This window comes from Colletotrichum destructivum, chromosome 2 (genome assembly GCF_034447905.1).
Source record: "Colletotrichum destructivum chromosome 2, complete sequence".
NCBI classification, from domain to species: Eukaryota; Fungi; Ascomycota; class Sordariomycetes; order Glomerellales; family Glomerellaceae; genus Colletotrichum; species Colletotrichum destructivum.
In genome coordinates, this window is record NC_085897.1 from 2,035,762 (window position 1) to 2,059,619 (window position 23,858).

At 53.6% G+C, this 23,858-nt stretch overlaps 7 protein-coding genes across 7 annotated transcripts; 5 read left to right on the forward strand and 2 right to left on the reverse strand.

Annotated features, from left to right (window-relative positions):
- Nucleotides 1–237: 237 nt before the first annotated feature.
- Nucleotides 238–2,397, reverse strand: CDEST_02837 (Putative centromere protein Cenp-K). Its single transcript, XM_062918996.1, has 2 exons — nucleotides 1,550–2,397; nucleotides 238–1,497 (listed from the first exon to the last, which is right to left on the reverse strand). The coding sequence occupies exons 1-2, from the start codon at nucleotides 1,655–1,657 to the stop codon at nucleotides 619–621; spliced, it is 987 nt and encodes a 328-aa protein (XP_062775047.1). The 5' UTR covers nucleotides 1,658–2,397; the 3' UTR covers nucleotides 238–618.
- A 279-nt stretch (nucleotides 2,398–2,676) lies between these two features.
- Nucleotides 2,677–5,437, forward strand: CDEST_02838 (Putative K domain-containing protein). The gene is made up of 3 exons (XM_062918997.1): nucleotides 2,677–4,115; nucleotides 4,172–5,051; nucleotides 5,121–5,437. Exons 1-3 carry the CDS (start codon nucleotides 3,606–3,608, stop codon nucleotides 5,141–5,143), a joined length of 1,413 nt encoding a protein of 470 aa, XP_062775048.1. The 5' UTR covers nucleotides 2,677–3,605; the 3' UTR covers nucleotides 5,144–5,437.
- On the forward strand, nucleotides 5,165–5,432 carry CDEST_02839 (uncharacterized protein). The gene has a single exon (XM_062918998.1). The coding sequence runs from the start codon at nucleotides 5,211–5,213 to the stop codon at nucleotides 5,415–5,417; it is 207 nt and encodes a 68-aa protein (XP_062775049.1). The 5' UTR covers nucleotides 5,165–5,210; the 3' UTR covers nucleotides 5,418–5,432.
- A 532-nt stretch (nucleotides 5,438–5,969) lies between the features above and the next one.
- Nucleotides 5,970–7,197, reverse strand: CDEST_02840 (uncharacterized protein). Its single transcript, XM_062918999.1, has 3 exons — nucleotides 6,373–7,197; nucleotides 6,236–6,288; nucleotides 5,970–6,169 (listed from the first exon to the last, which is right to left on the reverse strand). The coding sequence occupies exons 1-3, from the start codon at nucleotides 6,974–6,976 to the stop codon at nucleotides 6,143–6,145; spliced, it is 684 nt and encodes a 227-aa protein (XP_062775050.1). The 5' UTR covers nucleotides 6,977–7,197; the 3' UTR covers nucleotides 5,970–6,142.
- An 840-nt stretch (nucleotides 7,198–8,037) lies between these two features.
- CDEST_02841 (uncharacterized protein) lies at nucleotides 8,038–8,418 on the forward strand (the record flags this gene model as incomplete). Its single annotated transcript, XM_062919000.1, has 2 exons — nucleotides 8,038–8,258; nucleotides 8,361–8,418. 2 exons carry the CDS (start codon nucleotides 8,038–8,040, stop codon nucleotides 8,416–8,418), a joined length of 279 nt encoding a protein of 92 aa, XP_062775051.1.
- A 2,841-nt stretch (nucleotides 8,419–11,259) lies between these two features.
- CDEST_02842 (uncharacterized protein) lies at nucleotides 11,260–13,698 on the forward strand. Its single transcript, XM_062919001.1, has 2 exons — nucleotides 11,260–11,799; nucleotides 11,868–13,698. Exons 1-2 carry the CDS (start codon nucleotides 11,568–11,570, stop codon nucleotides 12,386–12,388), a joined length of 753 nt encoding a protein of 250 aa, XP_062775052.1. The 5' UTR covers nucleotides 11,260–11,567; the 3' UTR covers nucleotides 12,389–13,698.
- A 6,423-nt stretch (nucleotides 13,699–20,121) lies between these two features.
- CDEST_02843 (Putative nitrate transporter NarK/NarU, major facilitator superfamily, MFS transporter superfamily) lies at nucleotides 20,122–23,809 on the forward strand. The gene is made up of 3 exons (XM_062919002.1): nucleotides 20,122–20,899; nucleotides 20,972–22,162; nucleotides 22,223–23,809. Exons 2-3 carry the CDS (start codon nucleotides 22,028–22,030, stop codon nucleotides 23,609–23,611), a joined length of 1,524 nt encoding a protein of 507 aa, XP_062775053.1. The 5' UTR covers nucleotides 20,122–20,899; nucleotides 20,972–22,027; the 3' UTR covers nucleotides 23,612–23,809.
- Nucleotides 23,810–23,858: the final 49 nt, after the last annotated feature.

Consider the following 23,858-nt stretch of genomic DNA (forward strand, 5'->3'; position numbering starts at 1 on the left):
AGTCGTCGTCATCAGGCTACAGGTATCTAACTCACCTACCTGGTACTCTGTACTCCATTTTCGCAGGTAAGGTGAGTTGCGTCCTGGTCTCTGATTGCTACTAAAGTTCCTTCCATCTTGCGATGATCTGTCGGGAGGAGAACCAGATAGCCTCGAGACCCATCGCCTGAACTTCAAGTGCCTCGAGTCACAATTCTCGAGCACGCAAAGTTTACACACAGTTCCTCGCATGATTCCAGGGTCAAAGTATATTCAAAGACGCATACGCCAAGTTCCAATCTTGACACCATCATTTTTTCTGTTCTGTCCCTAAATGGAGGAAAGTGCAGAGTCAATCGCAGACACTGTGCATCGCAAGTATCGAAAACGAGTCCGCACTGTGGCTACTGAAGCCTCTTAAGGGCCTTGCTGAGCCTATAGGATAACAGGACAGCCATGTGTCCTGACTCGAGTTGCCCAACCCTTAACATCAGGAGCTTTTCTGTAACATTGCAAGGCCCAGGGAGGATATGCCACTGCAAAAATTTCAGTTTGATTGCCTGGCTGTCCAACTCCACAAGGGGGGGGATCTGCGCATTTCCGTTGCACTCGCACGGGTGTCCGGCAAACCAGGCACTCCTAGTCATCCAGCTCCCTCCCAAAATCAATCAGCTTGAGCTTCGTAGCGTCTCTGGGGTGGAACTGTGCCACCTTGGACCTGACGAGGAACCGAGCCGCTGCTGTCTCCTTGGGCAGCTTGACGTACGCCGCCGTGTTGTCGCCCCCTGCCTCCACGAGTTGATTCAGCAGTTGTTCTGTGAGCTCCCGCATTTCGCGGCTGGCGGCTGCTGCCTCGTCCGCCTCGCCGCGCCTCTCATTTGCGCCCTCTTGTGGCAGACCCCATACTTCCTCGAGCCGCCGTTGTCGCTTGTCTTCGTCCGGCTTGAGCTTGACCTTAGCCGGGCGGCCCTGAGCATTGAAGCCCGCAATCAGTTGGTCAGAGTCGACCTCCATCATATCACCCACTACCGGGCCACCAAGTTCTTCCGCAGCCAGCTGAGCCGCCAGATGATCGTCAATGAACTTCCTCAGAGCCTTGAGTAGTCTGGATGTCTCTTTGTCGTAGCGCTTCTTCAAATGCCTGAGTTCGTCCAGTCTCTCCTTGGCTGCCTGTTCGGGCGTCAACTCCATCCGAGATTCGGTCTCGTTCTTGAGAGACTGAATGCGCCTCTCTAGACTCTGCTGCAGAAGCCTCTGGTCGGCCAGATTTGCCTGCTCATTTTCGAGCCGGCGTTTCGTCTGGTCCAGAGAGGCCTCTTGGCTGGTCAGATACGCTCGGGATTCCGTAATGGTCTGATGAGTTTTCCGCAAGGCTACAAGCGCGGGCAATACAGAGTCCGAGAAAGGCACGAAAGGGGGTGTGCCAGCAACTTGCTTGAAAGCGCCCTCCATGACTTCAAAGGGCGCCCTTCCTGCTCTGGATAGATGCTCGTTCCTCTGCCCACCATTTCGTTGCAGCTGTCTCAATGTCAGCTCGGGGTTGCTGAGAAGCATGAAGCGAGGTACAAACCGTTGCAAGCTCCTCCTTGTATTGCTGAATTCTTTCTTGCAGTTCTTGCAAGCTCTGTTCCAAGCTCAAGGCATACCTGTCACCGGCGGGTCGAGGTGATTCGCTCATGTCGTGTGTCAAGTCCCGATCTCTCAGAGTCAGACGTTGCTAGCTGGCTAACGGCCTTGCTTCAGTCCAACCGATCTGATATCTGGTGACAGGTTGCAATTCTAGGCAGGAGGCACGCGACCTTCAGAGGGTCCCCCGGAAGAAACGAAACAGTCCAAGCAACGACAGCAGAAAGGTCTATAGAGCGGCCCCAAAGCAAAAACGCACACGGCCCGTCGGAGCAACGAAGACGTCCAATGGTGTCGCACGTCTGATCTCACCCCTGTCAGAGAAAATAAGGCGTGTTCGGGCGCTAGATCGTCTCTGCCTGTTTCAAAGAAGGTGTCACTGTGTGTCGGACGCTGTCGACATTCCCAGGGGACAGACAGCGCGCGGCCTGCACAGATGATACGCTATCTTGGCTCTCTTGGTAGTTTGGTAAGCTGACAGATGACACCAATCGGGAGAGTAGAGTGCGATGGAAAAAGGCGGCTGTTGAATGCTGGTTTGGTGAGCGTCCAAGGTGTACGGCGTCGACGTAGATTCTACGACAAGACGCGATGTTCCGTAGGGATGGTTGTGCGCACTACAAGCCGTTGGTGCTGAGCATTCACTTGCATTGGAAACAATCCAGGGCACCACCGTACGGATATTGGAGGCAGGTTGCAGGTTGCAGGTTGCAGGTCGCCTTTGGTCGTTCTCTTTCGTTTTTCTGCCAAGAGGGAAACAGGGCAGGTTGGTGGAAGGCAGACACTGTGCGGCTCGCTGCATTTGTCTAATGAAACAATCCAAAGAAAAGGCCCCCCCCCCCAATTCCCCATTTGCCTAATTGACTGGGGAAACCCATCGCTTACTGTGAGGCTCACCCACTCCTCGTTCCTACAGAAGGAATATTACCGTGCGCATGCGTCCAACACTGTACGGGCCAACGGCACGGTGCACCCTGCCCTGTTGGCTGCGCCTGAGGTGGCTCGTCGGGGCTGGCGCTGGGCACTGGCGCTGGCACTTGCGCTTTTGGCCCTGAGCAAAGCGTGAGAGGCCGATCTTTTCTGACAAGATCTTGCCCTCACCCATCCGTTTCTCAAACCTCTTCGAGACATCCGGAACCCCCTTCCAACCCATCTGTTTGCACGGCTTTCCCTCCCCATCTCTTTTAATCCTCGACATTTATCCCTCCCCCATCCCACCCCTCCGTCCTTCGAAACTTCCTTTTCGGTGGGTTGTATTATCTCACGGCGCAGCGCATCAACTCCTTTCTCGCTCACCTCACGTGTCGCCTTCAAGCTCTTGCTCTCCAGGTCATTTGACCCGACCGTCGGCGCGTCGCCAGTCCCCGTTTCGTTCTATAGCTTGACGAGCTCTAGAAGGCCACGAGAGACATCGCAGAAGAGAAACATCAAAGCTCTGCTTGCAGACTTGACAACCCGTCGCAACACTTTTGCGCAGCTCCCTGCCCTGCCTTCGCAGCTTGGACTGTTTGTTTGACGGAGAAAGGTTTGAGCTTCTGCATCCGAATCGCCTCCCAGATACAACCTTTGTCTACCATCAGCTCCTTCCCTCCCTCCTTCTCTACCTCTTTTACTCCCCTAAATCATCCATCTACTGCCTGTCCGCCCGCCCGCTACCTCTCCGCATCGTCTCGCCTTCCCTCCGCTTGACCTGAGTTTCTCTACGATTCTCACGATTTCGGAAGTCATCTACCTCGGCCCTGATAGGATAGGAGTCATCCTGAACCCACATCCCGATCTCTTGTCAACGTCACGACCCTCTCTCTACCCTACGACCTTCATCCTGCACGATCAAAGCCACTTCACCGAAGAGATCTACTCTGAACCCGATCCCGACTACGCCACTACACCAGCCCGTTTTCCTTTGAAAACCGTTGTGGTGTAGATAGTCGAATACAAGCTCTTCTTGAACCTAGACGGAATCGCGAAAACTTGTGTGAGACATTAACAGCTAGCCCATCATGTCCGCTTCGCCCACCCAGCCCGCAAACTCGGCCAAGCGCCCTCTGGAGGAGACTTCCTCCCCGTCGCGGAGCAACGATCAACCGGACGCGAAGCGCCCGGCCCTGGACAAGATCCTGAAGAATGACGAGGAGGTTGAAATGGCACAGCCTCCCGAGACCAGCACCATCCCTACTACGGACACGAACGGCGCAGAGAAGACGAACGGCTCCGATGCCAAGTCCGAGCAGACCGATGCTGAGGGTACCGAGACGAAGCCCATCCAGAGCTCCGTCGCTGGTTCTGTCCCTGCAACCTCGACCCCCTCGGCGAGCCATGACGAGAGAGATTGGATCCACATCCGCGCCGTCATCTCTAGCCCGGAAGCCGCCACGGTCATCGGAAAGGGCGGAGAGAACGTTTCCAATATCCGCAAGATGTCCGGTGCCAAGTGCACCGTGAGTGACTACCAGAAGGGAGCTGTCGAGCGTATCTTGACTGTCAGCGGCGTTGTCGACGCTGCCGCTAAGGTTGGCACCCTCGCCCTCCTCTCACCATCCGACGATCCAGCTAACAAAGTGACCAGGCCTTCGGTCTCATCATTCGAACCCTGAACAACGAGCCCCTGGCCGAGCCGTCGAGTGCGCAGTCGAAGACCTACCCTCTGCGCCTGCTGATTCCTCATATCTTGATCGGGTCCATCATTGGCAAGGGCGGCGCTCGCATTCGCGAGATCCAGGAGGCTTCTGGCGCTCGGCTTAACGCTTCCGACTCTTGCTTGCCTCTGTCCACCGAGCGCTCGCTGGTTGTCATGGGAGTCGCCGATGCCGTCCACATCGCGACTTACTATGTCGGTAGCACTCTACTCGAGCAGTTGAACGACCGCTTCGGTGGCCCGGCTGCCTCCGCGTACGCCACGAGAAGTGGCGGCCCTGCCGGCGTTGTCCCCGGTGGCATGCAGGTCGTCCCGTATAGCCCGCAGCCTACCACTGGCAACTATGGCAACCGCGAGAACTACAACCGCAGGCACGACGCCCGCGCTCAGCACCATGGCCTCCCCGCCGCTCCGTATGGCGCACAGCCGTACCCCCCTCATGCCGCTCAGCCGAACCCGGCAATGCCCATTCACTACGGTGCGGCGCAAGCTGGTGGCTACGGTGCTGCCGCTCCTATGCAGCCCCATGCCGGTGCCGCCGTTCCCCAACCCCACGGCGCTCACCCGGCTCAGCCCATTCATGGAGGTGCTGTCGCCGGTGCTCCCTTGACCCAGCAGATCTACATCCCCAACGATATGGTCGGAGCCATCATCGGAAAGGGTGGTCAGAAGATCAACGAGATACGCCAGATCAGTGGCAGTGTGATTAAGATAAACGAGCCTCAAGACAACAGCAACGAACGGTTGGTCACCATCACCGGAACCGAAGAGTGCAATCGGATGGCGCTATACATGCTTTACTCTCGTCTCGGTACGCAAACTTAACATATACCAGACACTTTGCAAGACTATGAACCGCAAGTGCTAACATTGACAACAGAATCGGAAAAGCACCGGATCTAACGTTGACGACGTTTATGACTTTACTGACTATCAAATCTTAGTTCGGCAAACCAAAATTTCGGGCGGAATGGTACAGTTTCTTTCCTTTCTCGAAACATCATCGCCACATTTGGGGGATATCGGATCGGTTTCCGGCAGCAGCTTCGCCGTGAAACCCCGGCTACATCTGGAAAGGGGGACAGGTCTCGATCAACTTCGTCTGATCAATGGTGCTTTTAGAGGAGGTACTACTTTTAATAGTGCACTACTCTCTTTTACTTTATCCATTCTCTAGCACATCTTGACTCCCTGCACATATCCTCACCATCACCGTTGCGCGCCCCGTCAACCGTTGCCCTGCCTATCTGCCTATCTGCCTGCCTGCCGCCCTATCATCCACATCGCCTCACTCACACAACCCTGATGCCCTGATGGATATGGCAGCCTTGAGCCCCGGAACTTGGTGATCCGATCCCAACATCGCCCAGAATACGTACATCACAAATTTTCATACACTCGGCCTCACTTTCCCTGATCTCTATCACAACACGTGCTCATCTTATCTCGTGGTGGCGCGGACAAGCTTAATCACTTTCCTTTCCGCCTCTTGGCGGAGAAGATGAAGCTCAGTCGCTGAGGTTGCCGGCCAAGACCTCACGGTGGGAGAACGAATTGCTAATGCGTGTGTGGGGGCAGGCATCATGTTTCGGGGTTGAAGCCGGCCATCGACCGCTAGCCATACCGGCCAAATTTGCCGAAAGGATTCTAGCATATACGCTTCTTACTTAGTAGCTCGTAAGTCGATGACCTTACCAACCGCACACTAATTGTGTACCAGCAACTTCATATGGGATCGCAAGCAACAATCTACAAAGGGTAGGGAACTTGTCACTGGTAATGTCTTTCACAAGTTTCATTTGTAGCCCATCGTAGAGTACAGTCTTGAGTCATGATCAAACCATGTTCGTTTTCTTCTCCCATCAAATTATAGACTTCTTCCTGGTCGCCTTTCGTCATCATTCAAAGCCGCTTCAGGTTTACGTGATACTATTAGTGGTCAGTGCCTGTCAGACTTTCACAGAACTGCATCCTTGGATGACGACAGTGACCTACCATGGAAATGCCCTTGCGGCCTGTTCTTAGCAGATCAATGTTGTTGGATATCGCTGTGAGATGTGTGTTAGCCATCGCATCCCTTTCGCAGGGAGCCCTACCTAATTGTCTCTCGGCACTCTGGGGGTTGTACTTACGTCCAGGCCTGGCCTTGGCGTCAAGATGCGCCTGCTTGCTATCCCAACCCAGCAGCAGCGTCACCGCGGGACCCTTCTCCCCATCGCCGGACCCCTCTAAAGCGAGCGGCGTCGAAATCTCACCATATGCATGCCCGTGGAACCCCTCTACCGAAGCTCTCCCATCTGCAAGGCCCTTGGCAAAGTCGGCCGTCCGGCCCGCGAAGGAGTCGTCTACGCCATAGGCGACAAAGACCTCGGTGCAAGGCGCGCCTAGGACCGCAGCTGGGTCAGAGTCAGCGGTAAAGGGGACCTTGTAGAAGAGCGGCGGAGCGGTGCCCGGGCTGTCGGGGGAGGCGTGGGCGGAGACGGCCTTGAGGGAGGCGAACCAAGGCATGTAGGATTCAGAGGCGGCAAAGGCGGAGAAGGCGTCGGGGGAGGCCCACTGCACAACGAGGACCGTCTTGGAGGGGTCCTCGATCTGTGTGCCCGTGTACACGGCATCGACACCGGGGACGGATTTCAGAGTGTCCGTAACATCAGACCAGGCTGCGGGAGGCTGGGAGGGGGAGGTGGCGTGGTTCTTGAGCGTTAGGATAATGAACTCCGTGATTGGGCCGGTCATTTCGAGCAAGGGGGAACTTGTAATCTCGATTAGGTGGGAGTGAAAAGCTATCGTTGGAAGGGAAGACCGAGCGGAAGATACGCGAAGTTGGTTGTAGTGGTTGGGAGGGGGGAGGAGTTGTGCGGGCGGAAAAGCAGCCTAGCCTTTTTATCTCAAGTGCGAATGTGATGCCATTCGCGATGCTCGGGATGCCAGGGTTGGCCAGTAGATTCCACAAAGTTCTATCACTTCCAGGCGGGAACGACGTTTGCCTGCAAGAGACGCATCGGGACTGGGGTGGTCACGTGGGCGCCTTCTCCGCACCGCAGGGCGAAGCTTCTGGTGACACAAAGCGGATCGCGATGTCGCAAGCCACCGTGCCGCGATACCCACGCGGCTGATTTCTTCAGCATCTACCTTTTCTTGTTCTGTAGAAGGCGCTTTCGCATCTGGAGATCAAGGGCCCATCTGGCGAGGTGGGGTACAGAGGTCACCGCGACCTCCGCTCCGCAGCACCGGCTCGCTCTCCACTCCCGCCGGGAGATACCTTCGCCGGTAGCCGCGGACAGGTGGCCCGGCTATGGAGCGCGGTGCATCACCAACAGGCCTTGTCGATCCCCAAAGCCCGGAAACCAAGGGCGCATTCTTTGTGCCGTCACATCAAGATGATGGCAACAGAGAGGAGCGAAAAACGCTGCTAGATCCGGACATGGCGTCGCACCAAAGGATAGCGTACCCTGCTAAAAGCAAGGCATTCCAACGGTCGGCGGATTGGATCAGATCGCTGTCTTGTCTGGCTTTGAAACCATGAAAGGGTGAGAGCTGGGGAATGCAACCATCTTGACGATATTTTCTACGCTAGCGTGCAGTGGCCTGATGGCCTAGTGGTCGGCTTGGGTTGGCTTTTTCTCTGGCGCAACTTGGCAAAGGGCCAGGAAAGTACCGTGCTGGGTCCAGTACAACCTGTTTCCCTTTTACGGGGTGACTTAGGGCTGATGTGTGCGTTCAATAAATGGCTGCTTCGGGCTTCTTGTGTATGCAGCCGAGATTTCAGGCTGCGGAAAGTTGACAGGCTAGCCACGATGCGACTTTCCGTCACACCGTCGCTTGTCAAGGGGGTTCACCGAACGGCAGCGAAACTTGTGCAGGTATCGGGCGTCTTGGCACCATTAACCGGCTACCGGAGCTACACCGCTGGCAAAAGCCTTTGTGTCTGTAATGGGACGGCGGCTGATGGATCAACGACATCGGCGGTGGTCGCAGTGCGGCCTTGTGGCATAGCATACAGAGACATCGCAGAAGAGTAACATTGCCGTGCCACTTGACCGCAGGAAGCTGGGAAACCAATGGCCCGTACTCAACCGTATTCGAGTTGTTGGTGCTAGTGACGCTGACTGCGTTATAGAGTTGCAAAGGAGAAGCAAACTTGTCAAACGGTTGACAGGCATACAGGACCAAGGTAAGACGGGGGGGGAGGTCGGTGTCTTTGAAATGGCCTCATTTAGAAGAGTTCAAACTCGCCGGCTGCTACTGCGCATGCGACGGGCTATTATTGTCACAGTTCAATTTGGTTTTCCCGGCAGGCCTTGATTGACTCATGACGTCGTCTGGCAGCAGCGGCTGGATGAGGGGCTGTTGGCCACAAATTTTCCCGTTAGCAATGCCCTCACAACTGAGGGGTGTTGCTTGTTCAGTCCCCCTTCTGTGGGCAATAGAGTTTGGTGTTGAAACCCTGACAGGGCAGAGAAGCGATGGGGACCTTGCTGACGGCCGACCCGATGCGTTGGACGAGTCGTTCCTTCGGTTTCTCTCCCAATTTGGGATGTGGCGGTGTTGTCTGCAAAACATCGGATCGTTCTGTGATGGGAGATGGCTGTGGGTTGAGTGCCACTGCCATGGCTAAAAGGCCCGCATTCGGCAAGTCGAATGAACTTGTCGATGAAGCGCGGAGTATATGCAAAGCCACGAGATGGAAAAAGATTGTAACTTTGACTGCGTGACGCGTGCGGCTTATGTCCGACGCCTCGCATGGATTAAGCCATCCGGGGCAGAGAGTTGAGGCCTAGTTGGCGGGGACTCCTTCTATGTCTCCAGGCCCACGATGCCCTCGCTCACCTTCCCCTAGGACTAGGTTATGGGAGGTCACCGAGAGGCGAGAATGAAAGTTACGGGTGCCGAATGCACAGGATCACCCACGACTGCCAGCAGGAAAGGCTGTCCGTTCCGTGATTGCGCCATGCGGCCAAAGATGGTAGCATCCGCTCAATCTGTAATCCGGAATAGGGAGAATGTAACTGCCACCCACCATTGGAAACGCTGGGCAAAGAAATCGGATCGACTGACTATTGAATCAAAGTTTTCTTCCTTGATCGTAGTCTCTTGCTCTCGCTTGGCAGCTAGTGCCGCTCCTTCGCGCGGTTCTCGAAGGGCCGTAAACGCAAAAGATCCTTTTTTGCATCATGTACGGATACTGTTGCTCAGAGTGCCAACTAGCCCCCTTGCTCGGCTGTCGTCTTGCAGTAGGCTGCGGTGCAGTAAGATTAAATGACCGCTTTGACGCGAGACCGATGTTGGACGTTCGCTCCAGGATGTCGGTGAAAAGGGAACGGGATGGACTGGTACCAGTTGTGCGGGGGGCGCAGACAACTGGCGGCTGCGCTGGTGCCCTATTCAGGAAGACAGTATCCGTCGGTTTCTGGTTCCTTGCAGGCCGTGTCGCTTCTGCGCGGTACGTACTCCTGATTAATCGTTTGTCCGGGTGAGAGACTGTACTAATTGAAAAAGAGCTGGGTGAGAAATGCTATTCGCATGTCTTCTGTGAGGGTATTATAATAGACGTCACATTATCTAGGCCCCGTGTGGGCTCATCGGAGCGAGACATCAACCACACCTGTCGGCGTGTACTTGATCCAAGTGAACATACCTACGTCGAGCTGTTCTTGGTCGCCGGCTAGATGGCTGGGGAAATTCCCTCGATGGGCGAGACTCAAGACTGTGTGAGGGAGAAATTGTCTAGTAGGAACCCCTAGCCGCAATTCCGTCTTGTCGTCCTTGGTCTTTAGCCGGCCGTGACAGTGCTCCCCCGTGAAGCTTTCACCCCTTGGATGTACCTTGTCAATAGCCTGGGTCTGTTGACGGCTTGGCCCAAGCCGGCCCTGTGTGCAGGTGCTTTTCGACGCTGGATGTTTGCTTCCTGCTTCCAGCTTCCAGACTCCATGACGACCCAGGTTCCATGCTTACGCGGCTGTTAGAAAGGGGAGCCATTCTCATCCAGGCCTAGCGACAGGAATGTGGGAAAGGGCCTTTGGAGAGAGGAGTTGCGAATGAGACGCATCAATCATGGATGGTGATGGTTATGCCACTGCTGCCTTGGAGCGAACCATACAGCCTACCAGTTTGCGTACTACCTGGCCCAAAAAAGCTTCGGATGCAGGTGGGTTTGTCAAGCGTGGGAGATCTCAAGTTTCTCGGTCACCCTGACCCCTGGGTCCTGTGTACCTGGCTCGCCCGGCTGCCCTGGAGCGGGACGATAGGTGGTGTCCAAGGAAGTATTGCGCTGAACGTCTCATTGGACAGAGACATGACCCACAGGGTGAGAAGCGGAAAGCGCGTTGGCTCAGCCTTGTTCGGCTATGATCTGTACCTTGCCCTCATTGGAAAAAGTTACTTTTGAAAAAGTACCGCGCTGTGGCGCCCAGCGGCTGCTGCTGTTGCTGCTTCTTGCAGAGGACGCTAGCATGCTCACAGCTCCACGAGTTGTGCTAAAAACCCACGCGCTTCCACGCATCAGATGGTGTTCACTTCGAGGTGGAAATGTGTGGATGGGTACGTACCGCTGGAGCTGAAGCTGACGGGAAGTACTTGCCTTGGGGTAGGTAGCAAGGTACCTGCGCCAGTGAAATTCAATGCTCCACCCCCCTGCTTCGCTCTCTAATAACCCAATCATGCTGTAGCAATCTCGTCTTTAATTTCCACACCCCTGCTTGCTCTGGAGGCGGCGCAGTGCACAATTGCGACGATGGGACGCAGAAGATGACAAGAGCATTGTGCCCAACTGCAGTGGCTTCACCTTCTGTGCCTCACAGTACCCGGGCTCTCTCTCACTTTCACCTGGTGCGTGGCCCCATGAGGCCATCATGTGAACCTTGCCCAACTGGGACAGGATGCCTTGAGAGTCCCCTCCTTTCCTGCTCCTTCCTCTCCGCCAGGCCATGGGCATGGATGGGCCATGGTCCATTCGCCCTGCACCCCCTTGCCGCGCGCCCAGAGCACTCACACCCGAGCAGGGCCATGCTCACCTCACCATCTCTTCTTTTCCTACCTATCCCTCGTCTTGTCGTCTAGTCTTTTCTTTCCCTCCCTCCTTTCTTCCCACCAACCAACAGTCAACAAGTTGTGTCTCGTCCTCTCTGGCTTCAGCCTGCCGCTCTTTTTTATATAGTCACTCATTAGCCCACGTCGCGAAGACCCCTTACACTCACTTTCCAACCTACCACTCACTCACTCACTACCTTCCCTCCAGTCGCTCTTTCCTGGACTTTCGTGTCATTTTTCCACTATCAACCTCTTAACTTCTAATCGCTACCTCTCCCCTATCAACAACCCGTTCAAAATGCAGTTCAAGATCTCCGCCGCTGGCTTCCTGGCCTTCGCTGCCTCCGTCCTGGCCCAGAACCCTAACTTCAACCCCATCTTCAAGCCCACCAGCAACGAGCAGATTAACGCCGGCACTACCTTCACTATCGAGTGGGATGCTCCCGATGCCTTCAAGGATGTAACCGTCTCCATCAGCCTTATTGGCGGCGCCACCCAGAACACCCAGATTCCCCTCTTGGACATTGCTTGTGAGTATCTTGACCTCGCCGCCAACGGCAGCACACATAAAGCCCGGCCAGACTAACAACTCTCCCAGCTGGCATCCCCAACTCGGCTGAGAAGTACAGCTGGACCATCCCCTCCACCCTCGGCAAGGACGCCTTCTACGGCTTGGTTATCAGGTCCGAGACCAACCCCACCGTCGACTTCCAGTTCTCCAACCCCTTCCACATTGTCGCCGGCGAGGGCGCCAGCTCCGGCACCACCACTGTTATCGCCTCCTCGGGCACTGCTACCGTTACCTTGTCTGCCAACACCGTCCCAGTCACCGTCAGCAGCTCCGCCTCGGCCTCCGCCTCGGCCTCTGCCTCTGCCTCTGCCTCGGAGAGCGTCATCATCAACTCTACTACCGCTCTCTCCACCACTGCTGTCCCTACCCAGAGCCAGTCTGCTCCTGCCACCACCGTCACCAGCGTCACCCGCCCCGCCACCAACGGCACCGCCACCCGCACTGCTTCCACCACCGTTGCTGTCGTTACTGGTGCCGCTGCTGCTGCCCAGGCCACTGCTGGTGTCTTCGCTGTCCTCGGTGGTCTTGCCGTTGCCGCCCTTCTTTAAGCAACTCTCATTGCACCATTTCTCGGATTTTCTACATCTGTTAAATTGCATTGGGCATGGGTTTGGGTTTCAACGTGCATATTAGGTCATGACTGGATAAAAAGACGGGAGACTCAGCTTCCAGGCTTATAAGCTCGGGACATCTGTGTTATGGCAAGCCTCGAGGGAATGGCTCCCGCACATGGCGTTTCTTTCCTGCGTTTCTGATACCAATATCCCCGTGGACGGAGTGCGTCCACGAGGGATGGGTTGATACCTTTCTAGTTAATATGAGAGAAGGACGATACAGTCTGTTAACAAAAGAGAACATTTACCAACGTAGCTTCTTCCTTCCAGTCTGATTGTGATGTCAATGACGCATGTCGATCATCGCGTGGGGATGGATGGGATGGCGATCAGATAACCTTGCAGCTGCTATGCAGCTGCTACAGCTTGTCTGACATGACCATACGGGATTCCCAATCTTAACCAAAGAGCGTAGGTGAGCAACTTGGGAACTGCAATGCACAATTTGCGCAGCCACAAATGAGAGCAATCCTGCAGGTTGGCAATGAATGTCCTCAAACAACAAACCAAAAACTGGGGGGGGAAACAAAGCCCTTCAAGGTGAGCGTGTGTCACCTAGTTTTCGTTGTCTTCAACACCATCCCTACTGCAGACGTTGTCATTTCTTTTTCGGCATTTTATCCATAATTGCAAGGGTTCCTCCAGTCGCAACTATGTTTAAAGCACTGCTAACGATTACTATGAACCAACAATTGCTTGACATAACTCCAGCCCGGTTGGACTGAAGCCAGATGCCCAGCCTGCAAGATTGTTACAGTTGCAAAACCTGACACGAACTAAACACCATGACTCGGTTGGTAGATTGCAACCCCGGTTTTTCTAGGGACGACCGGAAACTCTGTGATGTGTAAACTCCGGCGATCCGGGATCGGCATTCTTTGAAACTGGAACAAGTTGTCTTTTTCTCTCACATCTCTTCACAAACTACATGGACTGCCTCTGTTTCGGATCGTTTCTCCATTTCCCAGATACAGCAGCGTCTCTGCCTCGTCCAACCGGCAACTCCGGAAGTACTCGAGCTTGATCTAATCGGATTGCTCGACCTGGGACGTGAACGCTTCGTTCGGTAAAGGATGGGGGTTTCCCCGGTTATTAAATGACTACCGAAGAACTGGACACGATGCGACTCAACTCCATTCAATATATTATACTTTCGGCTTCCTCATCTCGGGAGACGTTGTGGGAGCATGCGCCTTCCTCCCGGCGCGGCAAAACCAGCCCATAAGAGGTCTCATCGTTGCCATGGGTATCACGCATCCAATATGCTGCTTCTAATAAAGGGTTCGCGTCGGAGGGGTAACCCTGATTATGTATGTGATAGCGGATTACTTGGTGTGCTGACACTTTCATCAGTCGATTCCGGCAGCGATGGGCCGATGAGGGCCGATGAAGGCCGCGTCAAGCAAACTTAGGCGCAAGGACCTGGCTTTTTGAACAAGGTGATGGGTTGCGTGTTGACGGGTGTTATACCTAATGATCTGGGATTGTTCCATTCGTTTGGTTTGACATAGAGGATTCGTTTGGCCCTTGCACCATCGACGTGACGTTGAGTGCTGCCATATTTTTGACGTCTCTAGAACTTTACGTTGGCTCCGCCCGTTGGCGCTGTAATCATATACTCGAAAGGGTTTTGCTACGTCATTAAATTGAGACGAGACCCCAAATCATGCCATAAAGGAATTAATGACCGATCACCAGAGACTATCAGCAGCGCCAATGTAAAAGGCGGCATCGTCATGCTCGTGGTATGGGAAAGCCAACCCCACCCCCCGTTGCTACCTCTTGTTATCTCCAATGGGGCGTTGATAGAACGGTCCTCTGTCCCTCTTGTGGTTCCAGCAACAGTATGCGGCATGGGCTATTTTTCGTCGAAAGGAGGAGAGACAGCATGGAGCGGCGTACCTTGCCAGGCTGGCCGAACCCCGCGGCTTTGAGGGACCCCGTACTTATGATCGGGCGGCACGAATGTTTTGGCGTCGTTGTCAATGGGAGCATCAGGAATGTCACCGGTTGGCTCATTGTTGTCTAGCTCGGGGCGTGATTGAAAGAGGCGAAGGAGCACGCGCCTTGAAGAAGGACGGAAGCGTCTAGATGGCTGACTACTGGGTCAGAGGACAGTCGCTGCCCCAAGCATATCGAGCTGTTTCTACCTCACTTCCGGGTGCACATCATCGAATAATATTCACTGGGAGTGATTACTCCGATCACTTGGTTCATTCATCGTAGAGTTCAGCATACTGTCTGGTCAAGGGCCAAACATGTTGCAAGCGTAACAACGGGTGGCTTTCCCAGGGTTCAGAAGACCAGCACTGGCTACGCCAAGTCAAACATGTTCATCACATCGCAGTCTACTTGTCAGCCACTTCTGGCTCTCTTCTTCCAGACCCCATGGTATGTGCTTGGCATTGCGACAGGCCCTCCCTCTGATTGTACACTCTCTTTCTACAGATCACGTCTTCTAATTGTTAGAATGCCGGGGTCCTTCCTCTCATTGCAGATAGTTTAGCGTGAGGTGTGGAAACAGCAGACAGACAAGAACCGGCCACGGATTGCCATACTGGATACACTGGACAGGCATCTTTCAGCATGTCTCTGTGAGCCTGTGGAGGTGTCGGATGTCACGGCTTGAAAGTCTCAGAGGGCAGCATTGAATCCACTGTCGGTGATAACAACATGGCCTATTCTACAAAGTAGCATGTGATGAGGTGTGTATATGTGTGTGGTCATTCATCTGACGCACTGCCCGGTCAAGTACACTTCCACCTGGACCACTAGGCAATGATAATGGATTTTTCACCGTGGCTACCTCAAGACTCTCTTCCAGCACATCCTAATTGATGAAGAGCGTTATGCAGCTCAAATATACTTGTTGGCTTGGTGCAAACGATTATCCCAAACCGTCCAAGCAACACAAATTACGTGACATGTAACATGTTCCTTCATAGGGGTTGACTACGCGGGTGTCCTTAATGACACAGAATGGTTCAAGGGAACCAACCGCACAATATTGACAAAGTACATCGACATTGATCAAGTAGGAGCTTCAAGATCAAAGTCAAGCGGTCTTCGTAACAAGTTAGTATTCCTTTGCCGGTAACCCGCAACCATATAATCACTACGAGCAAGCAGTCCCGATGATACGCTTGCTTTCTCCGCATCCCAGGTTTATCGAAGGCTCGGCTTCACTTAAGTGGGGGACCCTAATTCATAGTTATAATGTGCCGTTTGTTGTGGACACAAACGACTGCGAATATTTGGTCATTGATATGTTGAAGTTAATAGCATCTCCATGGATTCCAAGGCCCCAACCTGTCTTCCAGGTAAGCTGCAGCACGCGCCGCTTCAATTTGAATAAAATGTCTGTGGATTTTCTTTGGCTTCGTGACAACATCTTCAACCTCATACCCTTTATTAGTGCAAACTATTCAATGGGATACACTACTTGTTGAGTCTTGAATTTAAACATTTTTATCGCCAGATACAATAGAACCATGAAACTCTTAGTAGCTAAGCCGCTGATAATCTCCGTCCGTCCTTGGGTATTGCGTCACCCATCCCGTGAGGGTCCATTCAATATTCCCACTGGAAACTCGTTCGCTTCTGGAAAATGGCCAGATCATACCGATTCTAACACGCAGCGATAGACCTACAGCGTGCTTCCTGGGTAAGTAAACACCGGCGTATCTGTGATCCTTCCACAATAGTCGTTTAGGAGCTCGAGAACCAAGGTGTCCACGAAGGGGTGAGCAGATGGTGATACGCCCGAACGAAATAGACCTTTCGCAAACCGAAAGAATTTCTGCCGATTCGGGTTGGTCTTTGGATGGAGACAGAAGGGTGTCCACCGTATAAGCTCGTACTTCCTACCAACAAATCGTAGTCGTTGATTCAGAACCAACCACATCAGAAGCCCTAATCGCACACAGCAAGTCCACTTGGACTTTTCAGGAGAGACAAAGGAACGACCGGAATTCCCTGTACCCTAGTTAGAGCCAAACATTTTCAAAAGGGAAAGAAACAAACGGAGGGGAAAAGGATTGGATGCGTCGATCGCGGACGGGAATTGAGCCCGACGTGGCTAATATCCTATCAAAATTGGATCTTTCGAAACAGATGAGCGTTATAAAGCACTTACGGGTCAAACCCACAACCTCGAGATTAAGAGTCTCACGCTCTAACAATTGAGCTAGCCGGGCGGATAGCTTCCCGCCTTTAGGAAAGTTGGTGACGGGAGAAGGTTTGAGTAGTCTATAAAAAAGGGATGGTTTGGTTCCAGAGTCTGCGTGGACCCTCCATTGACGAGAGTGGTTCAAGCCTAAAGCCAATGGCGATGAGGATAACGATCGTTGCTTCTTATGGTACGGGTGACTGTATAAAGGCACCAAGGCAGGGGGGTTACCGAACACTTGCCTAAAAGCCAAATAGAATAGTAGTATCTTTTGCGAGACAAGGTTTTGATGGAGAAAGAGAGACTTGATGTTGCAACTTATCACCGACTCATTTTCATATAATTGCAAGACATAAAAGGCCGAACGAGTATCCTCGAGTGCTTCCTTGAGGGCCCCCCAAGCGGTAAGGTCCAATCCTCTCCATGGTCAACCTCGATTCCTCCCTGGACTGAAGTAGAGGCTCGTAGCAAGACCCCAAGAAACGTTCGACGAAAAACAAGCGAATCCTTCGTCAATAATGCTTCAGAAGAGAGCGAACAGGTTTCGACAAGCTAGCCTAAGCCAAGACGGAACGACTGTGGGAGTCAAGGAAGTCGATCGCGGATACAAGTCTCCCTAGCGATTCATCTCCACCACCTGCAGTGTCGCAACTGACGAGTAACACGATGATTGCGAATGGGGCGGGATGCCGAGGAATACAATTATCTCGTGCATCACATCATTTTGGCCCTCCACCTCTAGGAATGGGACTGGAGCTTTGGCTATGACTACCGATGCTCAATAGCTGTCTGTACTTCAGGTGCTAGAGTACCTATCTTTGACACCCGCCAGGAAAGTAGAAGACACTTTGAACCAACTCATTGAACACGAAGATCTTGAATGTTTGCCTGGGAACCAAGAGAAGTCAGTTAGGCAACTGATACGGTGCCCATTTTGGCACCTCGGTGAGATCCATCACAGCGAAGCTAGGCCTTTCTAGAACATTAGTTCTAGTACTGGGCCCCCTCAGTTGCTCAAGAAATGAACTTCTGGCTTATGATTGTAGATCGGCAGCGTGCGGCCGTGAAGGTATCGAAGATGGTGCCATCCGAATTTTGTCTCTCCAAGGAAGACACGGGGCTTTCGTCGATAAGAACGTCTGTTTGAGGGGACGATTTCGTCCAACAACCGTTTGCCCAAAGCCCCTACGCTCCTGAGGAAGAAGGAAGAGACTTGGTGTAATGGGTTAAACTCCTCGTCCAGTAGGTAGGTGCTACATCTCCAGCGTCAGTGTCGAGAATCGGCGGAAAGATGGAGGTACAAGACGGCCGAGAAGATTCTAATGAAACAATACGATGTCTTCGAGCGCTGCAGCCCCGGGTTGGGAGGAACGTGGTTGAGAGCCGGCCTATGTACTTTCGAACGATTATGTCTCACGGGGCTAGACCAGCGACAGGATTGGGTATAATTATTATCGCAGCGAGGAAAGATGTCGTTGATCTGTTTAGCCGGCCACAGAGCAGACCAAGTCCGTCAGCGTGTCTTTCAAGATGAACCTGAAAGATAGGGGTAGGAGAAAGAGCAAACAGAGGAGGTAATGGACTAAGGCTATTGAACAAACTAAGACGAAATTTCTTGGACATAGGAGAGCCTGCGACAACCACGAAACCTGGACCGGAGAAAGTACATGAGCGAAGCCTTGTTGAGTGAAAGCGAAAGCTTCGAACGTAAACAAAATTATAGATAGAAGACAGGGCAAAGGCTTGGACAGACGGAGCAGAAGCAATATGCTTGGGTGCACCTTTCAATAACTCATGATAAGGTGGCCTCTCATACCTAGAAATCCTCTCTTGGCTTGTCGGAAGGCATGTTAGTTAGCAGGCTTCCCAACGCTCGTCGTCAGCCGAGCACAAGTTGCCCTAGGGTCATCTCATGGCATGCAAGTATCCAAACGCTGAGAGAAGAATTAGGATGACTCCAGCGGCGACTCTCACCTCCTCGACTGACAGTGTCTGTTTCTCCGTGCCGCGTGGCAGATTCACACCGGAGCCTGGGAATCAGTATAAGCCAGAAAGCACGGCACTGGCGGGAATACTGGAGAGCGCCACCGCTTCAGCCCTGGAATCCTCGCCAACGTCGCAGGGTAGCCGCCTTCAATTCATCACATCGATTCAAGTAATACAGACTCCTGCGAGAGAATGTGATATCAATCGGGCCGTAAGATGAGGCGGCAGGCAAGCTTCTGGGAATGTCAGATCCTGCAGGCCGAAACCGGCCGCGAAAGTTTCTCGTTGGGCAGAGATATGGGCGTCGACGTCGACCGGAGATGCAAAATCCGATCCACTTGCTCAGACGAGGGAGCGATCTGTAGACCTGCTCATGGAGTTCTGAAGCAGCGTGGTGCGCGTTGGGGCTGGCTACTGGACCCCACGCGGGCTGCGCAGTCAGTCCATGGCATGACGAACCCAATACTTCATGTGTCTCGGCGTGATTGCGCCAGATAACGATGGCTCACCAACATTGCCAATGCTGCGGCCGAAGCTTGTCACTCGATATGTGTGGCTTCTAAACAAGGCCGGAACGAGCCTTTGATCAGTCGGGCACAAGTGAGATGCACCGCTGCAGCCATTACCAAACCAAAAGGTTCTCTCTATACTTGCTTTGGAACACACTGATAGATAATAACTGGACTTTTTAAGGGGGGGGGGGTGTTCCTGCGCAAGCAGGATATGCTGGAGACATGCAGGCCAGGGGTGAGATAGGCACTGATAGAGACCCTTGGATGGACAAACTCCCTAGAACTACAAGTAGGCCCCGACGACGACACTCAAAGGCATCGAAAAACACTCCGAATGCCTGCCCTCTTTGTTGTTGTCATCGCCATGCGGTGGATCGTATGTGGTGGCTTACCAGATCTGGGAACCGATCTTGAAATTCAGCACATGGGAGTTGATTGAAGGTATCTCACACACACATGACGCATGGGCCGTTGTGTGCCTTGAGAGTTATGCGGCTGGTCGAAGTGGTCGTTCCGTTATCTTGAATTGAACAACTCCGCGGAGGTTGACTTACACGTGCGAAAAGGCAAAAAGGGTCCGCAATGCCGCGTTAAGTGGAGGCTGAAAGGGCCGTTCGAAACGCCCGCAACCCACGGCCGCTGTGCCGAATCCATCCATGGCAGACGTGGTAGCGTCGAGCTGCACGCTTTGCCCGGCGTTGAGACACAGCCATGGTTCCAAAGGGGAGGCCATGGAGAAGTGAAGCTGGGTTCGAGTCGGAGTCTAGGCCCCATCGCGGCACGGTGGAAGGTAGGGAGGTCGGCTAGCCGGGGATGCTCGCCGCGACGGGAGACTGAAGGACATGAACCAGACAAGCGGGATTGACGTGGGGGCAAGCCGGCTGACATAATCGATGGAGCACCAGTGCTCCCCTGATAGTGGATCCATGTGCGCCGGGGGCTTCCTTGGCTCCGCTATCTCTTTATCTTATCTCAACCTCCCCCCGGATGCAGCTTGCCAACCCAAACTCCCAGTCATCCTAATTTTTCATCACCTTTGCGCACACACCGTGCCTAGGAAGATCTTAAGGGCATCAGCAGTGTGGGTGTGGAGAGAGAGAGAGAGAGAGAGAAAGAGAGAGATGGGGGAGTCGGGAGGGGCCCATGCCATTGCCCAATTGTACGGGTTCGAATTTCACCAAAGCCATCCACCATCCATCTATCCCTTCCCAGTCGCCTAGGAACGGTACGTCCTGATCCGGATCAACGCTGGGCCCAATCCTCTGGCATTCTCGTACTACAGCGCCGCCCACGCTAGATGACAATGGCTGCCGGCTAGTGTTGGAGCTGGCTTCAACTTCAAGGGACTGCCATGCAATCGGCAGCCCTTGTCCATTCGACATCCCGCCGAATCTCTAGCCTCGTCTACCTCCAAGGCAGCCAGGCCAGCCCTCGAGGTTTAATCGTCGTCCAGGGCCGCCAGGGCCTCGTAAACTCATCCCCTCCACCACATCATTCACCCAACGACAAACTGGAAGGGCACGAAGAAATTCAGCTCGAAATCGCCACTCATGCCAGTTCATGAGCCATAGCTGGAACTTCAAGACACATATCGCCCTCGAATGGACCCCTGGAGACCGACGCCAGCGATTCACGCATACACCAGTCAGCTACTAGAGTCAGAATCCTTATCTCTTGGATGCCAGGGGTGGGGCCTGGTTCGCCCGTCCCGACTGCATCTCGAGCGCCTCTGCGAGCCTCCCAGAGATAAGCAACAAGCTCGCAAGCCTCTGTTTCGTCGTATTGCTCCCCGTTCCCCTTTCGGCGCCGTCCAATCATTGCTCTTACAAAGCACTTTACTGAGTATCCTAGACAGGCAAAGACCGTCGAGATAAGGCATGGGCCCGGAGTTAGAGGCTATTCTTCTCGCCTTATCGGCTCAGAGTGCTTCGCTATCCTGACGATGAGAGTCGCAAGAGCGGACAGCCAGCGCCACCTACCCAATCTCAGGATCTCGCCTCCTCGTCAATATTAGCGCTTAACAGAAAGCAGTCTTCTTTCAGCTGGGTCGTGAACATCTGGGGAAAGCCTCGACCTATCAACCTTGTCATCAACGATCTCACCCGCGATCTACATCGTAATCAGCTCTGAACGAAGTTTCCAACGTGCTCGCTCTCTCAGTGACACCATCTCGCTTGGTTCCGAGCCCAACCCCCTGGACAACCTCGCAAGGCACACCCCCGGGTATACCTGTCAATTCTTCGAGCTTCTCCTTGGCTCCCGGCCATCAAGAGGGTCGAGTGGATCGAGACAAAACGTGCAGCACCGGGACTGTCCTTCGAGACACTGTCCTAGTCCTCCAACCTACATACGCTACAGGAAGAATTGTGTCATTTCCGCCCTTCTCCCGGTCAGAGATTCTTATCAGAGAGATCGACAGGCTAGCCCGCTATTAAGGCTACCACACAAGTTGGTCCGGTCTGGTCTCTGGGCGCCGCTTGGCCGCCTCCATCACACCAGCGCCTCTCCTTCACCCTCTCGATTGCGGCCCCCCTTCCTTCCCCTTCCCCTTGTATCCCCACTGGTAGAGCAAGGGATTGCTCACGGCAGATTTGATTTGGCCTAGCGCGTCGTTCTTCCGGAGATGTTCAAACCGTTTCCAATCTCTAGAACCGCATGTCAATCAATTGCAAGCAGCCATATAAGACCTCGTCACTGGGCCTTCAAGGTGTATTGTCCGGAGAGAACATCATCCAACAACTCGACGACATTGTTACAGAGATTCTTACGACAGATCTCAACCCGGGGTCCTCTCGAAAAGCTTCCCGTCCCATTATTGACGACTTACACGAACCTCCCTAAGCCGGTACTACAAACTCCACATCACGAGGCCGAAGCATCACGAACAAACAACTCAAAACTTGCAAAATGCAATTTTCTGTTCTTTGGAGGGCACCTGAGGTGAACCCTGTCAATCGCAAGGCCCGCAGCATTCCGGTGTTGAACATTTTCAATGTCTATGCGCGCGCGTTCCACTTCTCATGGCTTGGCTTCATGATTGCCGTGCGTATAAGCCGCCCGGCCACTCAATAAATCTGGCCTCATCGCTGACTTGACACGTAGTTCTGGGCATGGTACACTTTCCCACCGTTGTTGACGGTGACCATTAAGAAGGACCTGAAGTTGACTAACGCACAAGTCGCCAACTCCAACATTGTTTCTTTGGTCGCGACACTATTTATGCGCCTCATCGCCGGCCCCGCTTGTGACCGATTCGGTTCCCGCATCGTCTTCGGCTCCCTATTGCTCATCGGCACACTGCCCATTGGCCTTGCTCCGTTGGTTACGAATGCCACAGGCCTCTACATCAGTCGTTTCTTCATTGGTGTCCTTGGCGCGACTTTCGTCCCCTGCCAGGTGTGGTGCACAGGCTTCTTCGACAAGAACGTGGTCGGAACTGCCAATGCCCTTGCTGGCGGTTGGGGCAACGCTGGCGGTGGGATTACATATTTTGTTATGCCCGCCGTCTATGACTCCTTCGTTCACGCACGTGGCTACTCTCCTGGCCAGGCGTGGCGGTTGACCTTCATCGTCCCCGTCATTTGCCTCCTTGTGTGTGGTCTGGGCCTTCTTCTCCTATGCGAAGACACCCCTACTGGCAAATGGGCCGACCGTCATCTCCATGCTCAGGAGAATCTGCAATCTCACGGTGTCAACGCTGTCGTCGATGTTCCTGGGGGCATTACCGACCGTACTGCCGGCTCCATGGCATCTGACGAGGAGAAGAGTAGCACTCACGGAAAGAACGGTGTCATCGCCGGCAACGAAGCCCCTCTCTCCCGCGCCGAGATGGTTGAGACCGCTCAAGGAGACACTGTGGTCAACCCGACTTTCAAGGATGCTATGAAGGTTGTTTTTTCTCCTCAGACCGTTTTCCATGTCGCCACCTACGGCTGCTCGTTCGGCGGTGAGCTGGCCATCAACTCCATCCTCTCCTCATACTACTTGAAGAACTTCCCTTCTCTCGGCCAGACTGGTGCCAGCAACTGGGCCGCCATGTTCGGATTTCTCAACATCATCACCCGCCCTACCGGCGGTGTCGTGTCTGACCTCCTCTACCGATATGGTGGCCACAACCTTTGGCTCAAGAAGGGCTGGATCACAGTCTGCGGTCTTCTCACTGGCGCTCTCTTGATTCTCATCGGCCAGATCAACCCCCACAAAGAAGCCACGATGTTCGGTCTTGTCTTCCTTATGGCTGTCTTCCACGAGGCAGGAAACGGTGCCAACTTTGGCCTTATCCCTCACGTTCACGGCCACGCCAACGGCATTGTGTCCGGTGTTACCGGCGCTGGAGGAAATTTTGGCGGTGTCATCTTCGCCATCATCTTCCGTTTCATGGACAACGGCACCAACTACGCCAAGGGCTTCTGGGTCATTGGCTGCATCCACATCGCTGTCAACCTTGGTGTTTCCTGGATCCACCCGCTCCCAAAGAACCAGCGCCACTGAGCCTGGGTCTTCGTGAAGGTTGACTGATGACTCTGTTAACGGCCTTTTTATTATTATCCATTGCTGTTTTGCATGCCTTTTGGGAATCGGAGGGATTACGGGAAAATGAGAACGGAGTATGGGAAAGGGCAATATGATATCCACGGTTGGAATTTAGTGAATAATGTTGTCTTCAAGTAATTTGATGTCTAAACCACCTTGCATCGTTCTTCTGTCGTGTACTCGTCTGTTGTGTCATTCCAACAAT

Coding starts and splice junctions, on each gene's coding strand:
- CDEST_02837 (XM_062918996.1), bottom strand. CDS start 1,657: ATGAGCGAATCACCTCGACCCGCCGGTGACAGGTATGCCTTGAGCTTG. Junction 1,498..1,549: donor ACAAGGAGGAGCTTGCAACG/GTTTGTACCTCG, acceptor ACATTGAGACAG/CTGCAACGAAATGGTGGGCA.
- CDEST_02838 (XM_062918997.1), top strand. CDS start 3,606: ATGTCCGCTTCGCCCACCCAGCCCGCAAACTCGGCCAAGCGCCCTCTG. Junction 4,116..4,171: donor TTGTCGACGCTGCCGCTAAG/GTTGGCACCCTC, acceptor CAAAGTGACCAG/GCCTTCGGTCTCATCATTCG. Junction 5,052..5,120: donor CATGCTTTACTCTCGTCTCG/GTACGCAAACTT, acceptor CATTGACAACAG/AATCGGAAAAGCACCGGATC.
- CDEST_02839 (XM_062918998.1), top strand. CDS start 5,211: ATGGTACAGTTTCTTTCCTTTCTCGAAACATCATCGCCACATTTGGGG.
- CDEST_02840 (XM_062918999.1), bottom strand. CDS start 6,976: ATGACCGGCCCAATCACGGAGTTCATTATCCTAACGCTCAAGAACCAC. Junction 6,289..6,372: donor CGCCAAGGCCAGGCCTGGAC/GTAAGTACAACC, acceptor CACATCTCACAG/CGATATCCAACAACATTGAT. Junction 6,170..6,235: donor GCCGCAAGGGCATTTCCATG/GTAGGTCACTGT, acceptor GACCACTAATAG/TATCACGTAAACCTGAAGCG.
- CDEST_02842 (XM_062919001.1), top strand. CDS start 11,568: ATGCAGTTCAAGATCTCCGCCGCTGGCTTCCTGGCCTTCGCTGCCTCC. Junction 11,800..11,867: donor TCCCCTCTTGGACATTGCTT/GTGAGTATCTTG, acceptor CAACTCTCCCAG/CTGGCATCCCCAACTCGGCT.
- CDEST_02843 (XM_062919002.1), top strand. CDS start 22,028: ATGCAATTTTCTGTTCTTTGGAGGGCACCTGAGGTGAACCCTGTCAAT. Junction 22,163..22,222: donor GGCTTGGCTTCATGATTGCC/GTGCGTATAAGC, acceptor CTTGACACGTAG/TTCTGGGCATGGTACACTTT.